Source organism: Eschrichtius robustus, chromosome 3 (assembly GCF_028021215.1).
Source record: "Eschrichtius robustus isolate mEscRob2 chromosome 3, mEscRob2.pri, whole genome shotgun sequence".
In the NCBI taxonomy this organism is placed as follows: Eukaryota; Metazoa; Chordata; class Mammalia; order Artiodactyla; family Eschrichtiidae; genus Eschrichtius; species Eschrichtius robustus.
In genome coordinates, this window is record NC_090826.1 from 105,966,299 (window position 1) to 105,979,546 (window position 13,248).

General features: G+C 53.5%; 1 protein-coding gene across 1 annotated transcript in view; it reads left to right on the forward strand.

Moving 5' to 3' along the window:
* PHGDH (phosphoglycerate dehydrogenase) overlaps nucleotides 1-8,300 on the forward strand; it is a 31,513-nt gene extending 23,213 nt beyond the window's left edge. The window contains exons 8-12 of the mRNA XM_068540604.1: nucleotides 675-827; nucleotides 4,465-4,597; nucleotides 5,839-5,969; nucleotides 6,921-7,158; nucleotides 7,995-8,300. Of these exons, the coding sequence (XP_068396705.1) occupies nucleotides 675-827; nucleotides 4,465-4,597; nucleotides 5,839-5,969; nucleotides 6,921-7,158; nucleotides 7,995-8,149 (810 nt within the window). The 3' untranslated portion in view covers nucleotides 8,150-8,300. The remainder of the gene's footprint in view (nucleotides 1-674; nucleotides 828-4,464; nucleotides 4,598-5,838; nucleotides 5,970-6,920; nucleotides 7,159-7,994) is intronic.
* The last annotated feature ends 4,948 nt before the right edge of the window (nucleotides 8,301-13,248 follow it).

The following is a 13,248-nucleotide window of genomic DNA, read 5'->3' on the forward strand; positions in this document are numbered from 1 at the left end:
TACTACTCTGCGGCCGGCACTCACAGACCTATGTGGCCAAATCCCGTGGGAGCCGATAGAGTCCTGGGGAGAATGACCAGAAGAGAGGAGGCCTAAGTAACATGTCCAAGGCCCCTACACTGTGCCCGGTGAGCAGAAGGGGTGGAAGGGGCACTGGAGGGTGGGGTAGGAGTGGCCAGATGGGCCGCCTGTCCTGGTGAGAACCAGGATGCAACACCCGTGCGGAATGCCCACAAAGAGCCTGCCTCTGTGCTAAGAGCTGACAGTAAGTGCTGAGGGGTGGACTGGTGTTGGGGCAGTGGGTAGAGGGGAAAAACCAGTATCAGCTATAACAGCTACCACTGGTTGAGAACCTCCTTTATTACTGCATAATCTCCATAATAGTGTTAGGAGATAGGTAGTAGTAACCCATTTTATAGATAGGGAAACTGAGGCTCAGAGAGATGGAGATTTGCCCAAAAGCACATAGGGAGTAATTGGTGGAGCTGAGACTGGAATCCGGTCTACAGCTCTGTCTACTCTGCTGTGATGGAACATTCATGAGGAAGATGGTTATTATTGAGTCCAGTGACCTCTTACAGAAGTAGGAGACAGCATCACCCCTGCCCTCTTCCCCTCCAACTCCCTGGGGCCGATCTGTAGCGGCCCACCCAGAGATGTCTCTTTCTGGGCAGGAGCCACCCCGGAACCGGGCCTTGGTGGACCACGAGAATGTCATCAGCTGCCCCCACCTAGGCGCCAGCACCAAGGAGGCCCAGAGCCGCTGCGGGGAGGAAATTGCCATCCAGTTCGTGGACATGGTGAAGGGGAAATCTCTGGCGGGAGTTGTAAGTATGCCATGTGGGGCTGGGCCCGGAGGTCAGAGGGAAGAGCTGCAGAAGGGCGCGTTGTTGCTGGGACCAGATTCAGCCCTGGGGGCCGAAGATAAGGGACTGTACTTGAGCCAGCGCTCTGGGTGGGGTGGCAGGAGCTGCCCCTGCTTAGTCTTGAGAGCTGAGGCCCGGCAGCAGGGAGCCAGCTTAGCTTGTTTATAGCGTAGGCTCACTGCTGAGATTGTGGTTTTTCCCAGTGCCCTGCCTCTGGAGAAAGGCTCCTTTGTTCTCCACAGGCCTTGGGAGTGAAGGAGTGTGGCTGGCATGATGGCGGGATGCCCGAGGTAGGGGCAGGTGGGGGACGGCCTGTGGAGAAAGCCCTGAGAGGGCGTCCTCGCCTCGTAACCCCGAGCGCTCGCCTTTCATCCCATCTCTCTTAGAAGCCTGGGCAGGGATGCCCTGCCCGGAAGCCTGCACCCATCTTCCCCATAGGAACCCTCCAAGCCAGCTGGCCCCCTTTCTTTCCCCAAATCATGGTTTCTTGACTGCGCTCACAGTGGGCCCTTCCTGGCATGTGTTCCTCTTCCAAGCTGAACCTGACTTTATACTTCAAGTCCTGTCTCATTCACTCAGTCTTCAGATGGTCCCTAAGCTCCAGTGGGTACCAGATACTGTCAGAGCCCTTTGGGGATATGGAGGTGAATAAGGAAGGAATAGCTGTCCATCGGGGGGCTCGCGCGCCACCTGCCCCTTCACGAAGGCTTGCTTGGCCTTTCTAGCTCCATCCCAACCCTTTTGCAGTAAGCCACATTCTCTCCTATTATTGAGGTTTCATGAGTTTATATCTTAGTTCTTAATTAAGTTCTAAGTTCTCAGAGGACAAACAAACAAAAAAACGCCACCAAAACCAAAAGGATGTAAGCTTCTCTGCAGTTCATGTGGCTCTGCCTGGAGCATTTAACCAATAATGAGTGAGAGTTGGGGCGCGGCTGGGGGGTAGTCCCTGATCCTCCTGGCTGACCCTCAACACAGGCGTTTTCGCTTCTGAGGACAGAACTGCGGCAGGAGAGACACAGGATGCTTTGTTCAACCCTGCCAGCCCTGGTTAAAGAGCCCAGGCCACTGTGGCCTCTACACCCTGAGAAAATAAGGGCGCCTACTGCTGTCCCGTAGGAGGGCTCCTTGGGGGCAGCCATCGCAGGTGCGACGGGCAGGCTGGGACAGCCTGGCAGTGGCCACAGCTCGGTGGTCAACAAAGACGCTTACCCATCCATGTCTGCACCCACTCTCTGCGCTGTGTCTGTGGACTTCTCAAGACAGGGCACGCTTTCTCACTCCCTTTGCATGCCGTGGGCTTCTGAGCGGTTCATTCCTCCCCCGTGAGGCTGGTGGGGACCCAGGCGAGGTTTGGGCCACCGTGACCATTGCCACCCAGTCTGGGCTGGGCTTTTCTTTCTTCTGTCCACTCACAAGGCAGGGTGCAGCCCTCAGCGGTACAGCCCTTATGAGTTATTCAGGGAGTGGTGGCATTCCAGGCCTTTTCATGATGGGGACTCCTTAACACCAGCTCCATCAAATGGGCCCACAAAATGTCCCCTTCTTACTTAAGAGGTCACATCTCCTAGTCAAATTGTTAAACTTAGGCAAATTGAACTCTCCAGCCACAACGGCTGGTGGGGTAGAGTAGGCATTTGTAAGAAAGACATATTTGTCACATGGGAAACTCCTCTGTCCCTCATTCTTTACCGGGTCCTCTCCAGTTCAGTTCTGCTCTAACGTGAGGCACAGACTAGCATTAGGGTCAGGTTGGTGCCCCAATGCACTGGCTCTTCCTGGAGCCTCCCACTCATCTTCTAGAGAAGACAGACGCTCCTTTTACTCAGCAGACCTGGGGGAAGCACCGCCCTGGCCTGTGCAGGGATCTGACCAAGCGTGGCGCCTGCCTTTGGGGCTTCTCAGTTGAGCACTTTCCCGCTGCCTGCTGCAGGCTTTCACACCCCAGCTGTGGCCTGGCCCTTCAGTTCTCCCCCTGCAGCTCTGGGACTCACTGCCCTTTCTGTGCCCTTCGGAGAGGATCAAAGGGGGCCCGGCCGCAGGGTGCGATCACACCAGGCTGCCCCTTAACACAGAAGGGTCTGCTGCGGTGTCCCGCCTCCTTGGTTGTTTCTGTCATCACAAGTCTCTCTTCTTTAATTCTCTGCCAGTTGTATCTTTATGAAAACAGGAATAGAAGCCTCCACGTTTTCTTTTCATTACATCTTAGAGCTGCCTGATTGATTTGCATCCAACCCGTGTTTCTAATTAAATCCTTCTTAGATGGTTCTCTTTACAAGTTGCCTCAGCATAAGTGGCCAGATACTTAACTCAGAGCCACAAGATGGAATAGACATTTTGACACAGAACAAGCTGGTTTTTGTTATCAAGTCCCTGCTGGGGGTCCAGCCAGCCAGACCCTAGACTTACAACGTCAGAAGATTACGTGGCTTCTGCCTTCTTCAACTGCCCAGCCGGTCTGTGGTGGACTTCACAGGAGTCAACTTTTAAAGAGTGATAGGATCATCAAAAACGTGTGGATCCAGGGAGTTCCCTGGTGGTCTAGTGTTTAGGATTCTGCGCTTTCACTGCCATGGCCTGGGTTCAATCCCTGGTTGGGGAGCTGAGATTCCACAAGCTGCGTGGCATGACCAAAAAAAAAAAAAGGTATATAAATCCAGCCTTACAAATTGTGATATTTTGACAGAGTGTTTTGTGACAATGTAAAAACACATTTTAAAAAATCAACATGGAAAATAAAAATGAAGGCAAATTAGGAATGCCATCCCAGAGAGACACACCACTCTAGGTCCAAGTGATCTGTGACTCCCCATGTGTTTTTTATTTTAAAAAAATTTTTTTTTAAAATGTATTTATTTTATCTATTTAGTTTTGGCTGCGTTGGGTCTTCGTTGCTGCACGTGGGCTTTCTCTAGTTGCGGCGAGCGGGGGCTACTCTTTGTTGCGGTGCGTGGGCTTCTCATTGCAGTGGCTTCTCTTGTTGCGGAGCACAGGCTCTAGGCACGTGGGCTTCAGTAGTTGTGGCTCGCGGGTTCAGTAGTTGTGGCTCGCGGGCTCTAGAACGCAGGCTCAGTAGTTGTGGTGCACGGGCTTAGTTGCTCCGCAGCATGTGGGATCTTCCCGGACCAGGGCTCGAACCCGTGTGCCCTGCGTTGGCAGGTGGATTCTTAACCACTGTGCCACCAGGGAAGCCCTCCCCATATGTTTTATGTCAAAGACCCATCTTCCTTCCCCAGCACAGGAGAAACAAGTCTCCGGTGGAGTGGTTTGGGGGCGCTGGCACATGTTCAGAGAAGAGGGAGATGTCCTTCTCCCCATCTTCCCACTCCCCGTCTGGCAGTTTGAAGTGGTCTTAGCCTTTTGTGCCCTTTTCTGGCTCTATAGCTCTCCTCAGCTATGGGAACAGGTTGTTGTCACCTTGTTGGTGGCTAATGGAGGTTGTCACCCCCCAGGCACCCAAAGCAAGGGTGGCCCCATGCCACCTGCTCTCCACGTGGAGCTGAGTCTCAACAATAAGACCTTGTTTGGGAGCCGAGTTGGGCAGGTGTGCCCTGTCCCATCCCTTCCTGACCTCTGCCCTGCTCCCCTTTCTCTGCAGGTAAACGCCCAGGCCCTTACCAGTGCCTTCTCTCCACACACCAAGCCTTGGATTGGTCTGGCAGAAGCTCTTGGGGCACTGATGCAAGCCTGGGCTGGGTCCCCCAAAGGGACCATCCAGGTGGTAACACAGGGTGAGCCGGGAACTCTGCAGAGGGAGAGGGAAGAGGGGCGTGGACTCGGCACCCCACCAGGTGTGTCTGCTGCAGGCCACAGACCAGTGAGGGACTCAGAGGTGACCCTGCTCTCGTGACTCCGCGTTTCACATTTGGTCTGAGTATGGCTTGCTTGCTACTGAGGAGGATGGGTACAAAAAGTTATTGGGAAATATACTTAACTTTCGTAAATCACGTTTATACAGTATTTTTAAGACGTGCATGTTTGGGGTGCAAGAGGGACCTCCGTAAGATTTGGAATTTCACATGAGAGGCAGTAGGATTGGTGGAGGGAGTCCGGGTGAAGCAGCAGAACATTTTATTCTGGTTTTGACCCAGTTGCTTACCTGCTGTGGGACTTTTCCTTCTCTGAGCTGTGAGTTCTTCACCCGTGAAGTGAAAGCCGGGGCGGGTGTGTCAGACGAGGCAGGCGGTGAGGACATTTTGTGCTCTGTCACATCCTAAGGTGGGCCCTCGGGCAGGCTGATGCCCGCAGGGGCATTTGCTCAGCCGGGGAGTGGGGACGGGAGCAGCACCCGCTGTCTGCCCCTCCGCAGGCTCTGGCCGCCTTTGCAGTGGGTCCAGCCCTGTGCAGGCGTGGTTGAGAGACCGGGGAGGGCCCCGGTCCCCTGAACCCTGCAGGGGCTTGTCCTCCCCGTTGACTGTTGGGCATCCCCTCACGTGGGGAGAGACTGGAGTGGAGGCAGGTAGACCCTGAGCATTGCCGGTACCAGACAGGGGCAGAGCCAGAGGCCTCACTGGCCGGGGTGCCGAGGCCTCAAGGAGACAAGACAGGGACGTGGGCCCAGCTGCTTTAGTCGCCCCTTCCTGCTTCCATTTCCTGAGGCCGGCAAGGGCATGAGTGCCGGGTAGGGATAAGAGTAGGATATTTTTCAAGTGTCCCTTTGGGGAATGACAGGCAAGCCAGGGTGGACAGGCCAGGGGCAGGTGTGCGGGGCAGCAGAGTTAGGCTGGGTTCTGGAGAAGAGTTTCTTAAACTGGTGTAGCGTGTCCCCAGTGTCCTGGCCTGGACCCCTCGTGTGTCCCCCACCCCGGCCACCTCTCTGCCTGCAGAGGAAAGCAGAACTGCCTGGCAGGCTGGAGTTGGGCCCCCAGGTCAGTGAGAAGCCGTGACCCAGAGCTCGGGGCCAGCGATGTGCTGCCCACTCCCTTGTTGTTCTACGCACAGTGGCCTTACAGCGGCTTCTCTGGGTCCCCAGGGTTGTCCCTGAAGAACTCTGGGAACTGCCTGACCCCCGCCGTCATCGTCGGCCTCCTGAAGGATGCTTCCCGTCAGGTGGAGGTGAACCTGGTGAACGCCAAGCTGCTGGTGAACGAGACCGGCCTCAATGTGCGCACCCCTCCCCTCCCCTCCCCTCCATCCCCTCCATCCCGGGTCTGCACTGCTTTTCTCGCCTGCGTTCAGAGCACCTTGCAGCTCTGCTCCCCGAGCGAGCGGGAGCCCTGGGCGCCGGTCCTGCAGGTGACAGTGTCTGCCTGTGAGAAGTAGCTGTGATCTCTTCACTTGCAGAGTGGAGATACCACCGGCCCCGAGCATCGCTACGAGTGAACTAATACTCGTGCAGGTGCTTTGTGTATAAGTGCTCTGTGAGTGGGAGGGGCAGCAGTAGCCCCAGTTCACAGCTGAGGAGATCGAGGAGCCAGGCTGGGAGCTGGGAGATAGCCCGGCGTGCTCGGCCCCCGATTCTCCAACTAGTGCTCCTTTACCACGGCACCCGGGTTCCTGGTTAGTCTGCAAACTCTGAGAGCTCGCCGCACATAATCTTAGCCTCTGCCGCCCCTCGTGGCTTCCCTTTGGCGTCTTCCCTTCCGGTTCCCGTTTTAGACTGAAGTCTGTGTTTCTCAGCCAGTGGGAGCTGGCAGAGGCAGCGGGCAGTAGAGCTCTCACGTCCCCCTTCCTCTCCCCCCACTGCTCTCCTATATCCCAGGCAGGCCACTGCTTCTGTGCAGGGAGCAGTAAGTCAGAGAAGGAGGGACCAGGCTGGATCAGCCTCTGGTGACCGTCCTGCTCATCCCAGGCCTTCTCACAGCCCTGCCTCCCTCCCTCCCACCTTCTCCCCACTTCCCACCATCCAGCCCAAGCCTTTACCTGTACCTGGCAGATCTCTTCGCCCTCCCTTTAGGGAGGAAGCTCACGCTCAGGGCCACCAGGCTTCCCCATCTGCCCTCTCCCCCCGCCCTGAGTTGCTGAGCGTGGCAGCAGGGCTGAAGCCCTATAAATTGGCGATTAGGCCTAGGGAGGGGGTGGGCGTCACTGTGCCTTTTTGCCTTTTCTCTGCAGGTAACCACTTCCCACAGCCCTGCTGCACCAGGGGAGCAGGGCTGCGGGGAATGCCTCCTGACCGTGGCCCTGGCAGGTGCCCCCTACCAGGCCGTGGGCTGGGTCCAGGGCACCACGCCTGTGCTGCAGGCACTCAACGGAGCTGTCTTCAGACCGGAGGTGCCTCTCCAACGGGGCCTGCCCCTGCTCATGTTCAGGGCTCACCCCTCCAACCCTGCGATGCTGCCGACCATGATTGGTGAGGAGGGGCCTTGAGGCAGCGGTGGGTGTGTGTTGAGGGCTCTGTCCTGGGACTGGGCTCCGTGGACTTCTGCCTCCTTCAGCCCCTCTCCATGCCTGCCAGCATCACTGGATCTGCCGCAGGTTCCAGAACATTTGGGGAGCCGGTACGGAGTTCTGAGGTTAAGTGCCTTATCTAAGGTCATAGAGCGGTGCGTCAGGGGTAGGGCCCCAGCTCCCCTCTTGTTAGGCAGGTGCTCACCACAGTAAGGACACAGTTGAGAACTGCCTGTAGAGCTGTATCCCAGGAGCTCAGAATTAAGTTGCAGGTTTCCTTCTGACCGCATGCCCGGCGGTGGCCAGCCTGATCCAACAAAGCATGTCAGGGCATCCCCTCCAGATGTCGTGGGCATCTTGGATCTGCTCCTGTCCCCTGGCGCTTGGGCTACTGGGAGTTCTGGAGCACTTCCAAGTATGGCAGAGAGTGAGTGTGTCCACAGGCCCCAAAGGGCCTAATTTCACTATCGTTGCCAGCTGCCCAGGGGAACTTTCCCCTGCTTTTCCCCCTTGCTGATGGTCTGGATAAAACTGGCAGCCAGCAAGTCCAGCTCTGGCTCTTCGTGGCTGATCTTCCCTCCCCTGCCTTGCCTGATGGCCAGGGTGTTCCTAAAGCCTGCAGAATAGTGAGGGACCTGGGCAGAGCCCTTTGTTCCCTGTCTCAGCGCTTTGATTCTGAGACCATCACCCCCGTTCCAACACTGATCTTGGGAACTCAAGACTTGTGAGCCTGCTCCCAGCCTCTTGCTTCTCCTTCCCCCGAGCCCTGTGCCAACCAGGGGTTTCTTCTACTTCCAGGCCTCCTGAAAGAGGCAGAGGTGCAGCTGCTGTCCTACCAGACCTCAATGGTGTCAGATGGGGAGACCTGGCACGTCATGGGCATCTCCTCCCTGCTGCCCAGCCTGGAGCCCTGGAAGCAGCACACGACCGAGGCTTTCCAGTTCCACTTCTAACCTTGGGCTCACTTGTCCCAGCCTCGTGGGATTTCCTGAAGAAACACACCCACTGGGAGAGGAGAGCCACATTCCTGGGGCTGACACTGCTTGTGTCTCATCTGACCCCTGTCGTACAGCAATAACCACCCAATAAAGAGCCTACCCCGTACTCTCCGGGCACCTTTGTGTTGTCATTACCCTGAAGAGCCACCAGAGGGCATCCGCAGGCAGCCGTGGGGCAGGACTTTTGTTGCAAGAGGGTAGGACATGTAAAGGGAGATCCAGATGGGCGGACTGCACGCCTGCCTGTGGGTACTCTGAAGAGAACCCCCTCTCCTGTCTCTCAAGTTTTTAAGAGACATTTTTACAGGAACAAAACTCAAGGTATTTGAGCAAATTCCTATGCTATTTCAGATATCCCTTCCATCTGGGAATTTAGATGCACATTGAAAATATAATTCAACAAACATGTACAGCATTATGTGCCAGGCACTGGGTTAGATGCTCTGCCTAGGAGGAGGAGGATTAAAGCTCAGGCTGCTCCCATAGAAGTCTCCATCTGCTGGGGGGACAGAGCACACAGAGGTCACTGGAAGCAGTGAGGAAAGTGCCACAACAGGTGTACATGAATTCTGTTGAGAGCAGAGGAGGAAGTAATTAGAGCTGTGGATGGTGGTTCCCACGAGATGTTTGGAAAGGTTTCATAAGGGGAAGAAAGTGTGAGTAAAGGCACAGGTCCTGAAGATGTTTGGTGAGATCACAAAGCCAGCTCAGTATGGGTTGGGCAGTATCTTACTTGATTTTTTTTTTTTAAAGATGATTTTCACAAAACATGGCAGAATGGTACTCCTGTACCCTAAGGGTTTCACCTTTTGAGGGATTTTTACTCCATCTGTAGGGGATGATCCCTTCCTACCTTATGCCCAGCAGCATCTGTTTTGGAGACAAGGCAGGCTAAGAAGGCCCGGCAACGGGCAGCTGATTGGCAGTGGCGGGAGCAAACCCATCACTGTGGCCTCAGAGCTGTGATTGAACCAAAGGTCGGTAGAAGCTCCACCCGTAACCGCTGGCTGTGCTGACCTCTGCTGTGAGCTCATAACGTGTATTAGGGCCTTGCAGTAGCAGAGCTGGAAGGGGATGGGCCTGAACTAGAACAGCAAGGTGGCTTTGAGCTGCTTTGACCTTGAGCACGGTGTTTAATTCCCCTAAGCCTTTGTTCCCTCATCAGTAAGAGGGGTAATGACGGCTCTCAGGATTGAATGGCTTAAAAAAGTGGTGTATGGGAAGTGCCCGAGGCACTTGGTTTCTTCATCCCTATGTCTTTTTAAGAGCAGACGACCAGGTCTCAGTCGCTTACATAGAATCCCATGCACCAAAGGGCCCTCCCTTTGCCCTTGTGGTAATATTCTGCCAGATCTGGACGTGGGGTGTCCTGACATCAGACAGCCCATTCTCTCTGCCTGGAAAGAGATCAAGAAACATCTGGTGGAGGGGAGGGCGGTGGTGGCGCTGGAGCCCATCGATAGCTAGAAAAACAGGCTGAGATTGATAAGTTAAAACTCAGTTAAAAATTGAGCTCAATCTTCAGCCTCTCAGCCTCTTCTCAGAAACCCCTAGACAAACCATATTCTGTGCTCTAAGGTGGTCAAAACAATTCTAGAAACCCAAATTACTTGAGCATCCCCAAATATCTTCCTAGACATGGGTGGCTTGTGAAGGCATGGGACACATTCACTGTATCACCCTGTCCTGTGGCTGTCCACGTAAACTCTCCTAAATTTAAAAAGGCAAGATTAAGTTCAAGATCCAGCTGGTGCTGTTTACTCCTTCGCGTTGCTCTGTGGTTTGTGGCATCTCTGCACCGCCTAACTTTAGAGTGGAATTTCCTTCTTGTGTGTCTTGGCTGGGAAGCAGAAGGTTTGCTGAAAGCTCAGTGAGGGAGGCAGACAAATACTGGGACAGGAGGGAACTGGCCTCTGAATGCTGGCTCCTGGGACTCTGAGATTCAGAAACGTACGTACGTACGTGTGTGTGTGTGTGTGTGTGTGTGTGTGTGTGTGTTTTGTATGTCCCCTGGAGACCAGAAGTTGCCTCATGATCAGTGGGCTGGACCACTCTCCACATCTGTTTCAATATACTGTGACATGTTGGTATCCTTGCTTGAGATGCGTGTAACAGGCCTCAATGCCTTTATCAAGTCATCACTCCATCCTCTCCTGCTGTAGGTTGTCCTGGGTGATTTTTTGCCCAAATAGGGAAGTTCTTTATCTGCATGATAGTAGCCGACCTTAGGGTGAAAATGGTGACCGGGCAACTGGAAAATCATCCCTTCATATGCTGACCTTAAACAGGGGGAGAGGGCTTTGTTCAGAGCCAGCAGGGGTCAGTTTTAATGAAGTAGATGCCGGAGCTACCAGAGGAAGTCCTAGGGCTTAGTATCAAAGTCAGTGAAGAGGGGGAGAGGAAGGGGCTGGAAACGTCTGTGCATTGGTGACAATGACCAGTGCCCTCCTGGGTGCCCTGCAGCTGATCCAAGGCTCATATTCTGCCGGCGTGCACGGGATGGGCAGCACCTTGATAGTCTCATTAAATATTTTTAATATCATCCCCACATAGTGTCCAAATGACTCGCAAGTGGAAGCAGGCCTGGCTGTGGCATTCGGTGACACAGAAGGTCCTGGTTGCTCAGGCCACCAAGACCGCCCAGCAAACTATGTGGATAGAAGGCAAGGCCCGGAGTCTCCTGCCTCAAGAGATCAGGTGATTATTGTACTAAGTGAAGTAAGTCAGACAGAGAAAGACAAATATCATACGACATTGCTTTTATGCAGCATCTGCAAAAAAAAAAACAAAAATGACACAAATGAACTTATTTACAAAACAGAAACAGACTCAGAGACTAAGAGAATGAACTTATGGTTACCAGGGGGGAAGGATGGGAGGGAGGGATAGATTGGGAGTTTGGGATTGACACGTATACACTGCTGTATTTAAAATATGGGCTTCCCTGGTGGCGCAGTGGTTAAGAATCTGCCTTCCAATGCAGCGGACACGGGTTCGAGCCCTGGTCTGGGAAGATCCCACATGCCACGGAGCAGCTGGGCCCGTGAGCCACAACTACTGAGCCTGCGCGTCTGGAGCCTGTGCTCCGCAATGGGAGAGGCCGCGACAATGAGAGACCCATGCACCGCGATGAAGAGTGGCCCCCGTTCGCCGAAACTGGAGAAAGCCCTCGCACAGAAACGAAGACCCAACACAGCCAAAAATAAATAAATAAATAAATTTATAAAAAAAATAAAATAAAATAGGTAAACAACAGGGACCTACTGTATAGCCCAGGGAACTCTGCTCAATATTCTGTAATAACTTAAATGGGAAAAGAATTTGAAACAGAATAGATACATGTATTATAGATCTATGTATAACTGAATCACATTGCTCTACACCTGAAACTAACACAACACTGTTAATCGACTATGCTCCAATATAAAATAAAAATGAAAAAAAAAAGAGCTCAGGTGAATAAGGGCTTTGCTCCCACGACTACAGACACTACTCCAGAGATCCTAGGAAAGGCATACATTGTCCTGGCAGGGCTGCCAGCTAGACTGAGGGCCCCCAAACAGCTTGCTGAGGAGGGGCAGGCAATGGGGGTCAGCCAAGGGGGGGCTGCTGGGTGGCAGCTACAGCTGGTGTAATAGAGCAGGAGTTCAGCGAGCAGGTGGAGAGGGCCTGGGAAGGGAGTCAGCTGATGCAGGATTAGCGCTCACGCAGCGCTTTATCTCGGATTTTCTGGTGCCTGTTGTGAAACGAACAGCCTGGAGCAAGCAGTGAAGTGGGCGGGCCCAGCACCTCATCCCCCTGTGCCCAATGTCCTGTTATCCCTAGGGCGGCCTGCCCACGCCAGCCCTCCTCCCCACTGACAGAAGCCATCCTCCCTCCTCCAAAGTGCCCCTCTTCTTGCTGGGGTGGCAGAGGGAACTTTCTACAAGTCAATAAGTTAATAACTTAAATAACTTCACGCCCCTGAACCATTGCTATTTTACAAGAAGATCCTAGATAAAGCAGTGCCCTAGCTCAAGAGGTAAAAACCATCCTCTAAGGGAAAAATTTCCTGCTAGGGATTGAAACAATGTTTTTGGTTGGAGGGGCCCAAAACGTAACCTATTAACCTCTGCCCTGTGTTCACTTGTGGCGATAACACCAACAAGGCATGAGACCAAGGAGCTTTGATCCTCAGCTCCTGAAGTCATTTCTGGCCCCTGTCTGCTGGCTCTGTAAGGTGTCTTAAGATCAGGGAAAGAAGCTGGGGGTGGAGGCTGTGTTTCACCCTTTGTTTCCCCTGTAGCTCTCAGAGAGTGGAATTCGAAGGGAGAGAGGGAGGGTGTGAGGTGAGTGTTCGGCAAGTTCACTGCCGTGGGTGTACATGCGGGTGGGGAGAGTGGGACCTCAGAGCCAGGAGGTCCAGCAGGTTTCTCTGCATGACAGCTGCTGCACTGTTTTGTGTTCTGGTTGCCAAGAAATATGGGAGTTATTCCCTCCTTCCCTACTTTTTAATTGTGTTATATTAGCTTAGTACCAAACATAAAATTTAGAAATTCACAGAAAACCCTAAGGAACAAAGAACTAACAGCACAGAAATTTAATAATAACAATAACCACAAAGCTATAACAAATGAGAGGCAAGTTATCTGGATCTTGAAGGAGACAAAGGATCTGCCACATTTCCGGTCTATGACTCAAGGCTGAGCCTTCCCTCCGTCCCTCCATCTCCCTCTTCACAAAGGGCTTCTCCAGCACCACAAGCCCATGACAGTGACTGCAGCAGAGAGAGGCAAGAAGGACCCACTAAGGATGGCCCCTCACTCTACAGGGCCAGTGCTTTGGGGGGCTGCTGTGTCCAATCCAATCTATTTACCAGCTAAGAGTGGGGGACATTTATACGACCGAGAGAGGGCAGAAATTCTATAGCGTACTTTTGCAAGGAACCTCTCCACTTATCTGTAAAGTTTAAAGAAACAAAAGAAGGACATTCAATCATGAGTCTCACCCTGGGCATCCCCCCTTTCCCCATACCTGCTCCTTACCCGAGGCAGGCTCTCCTGAAGATATCCCGA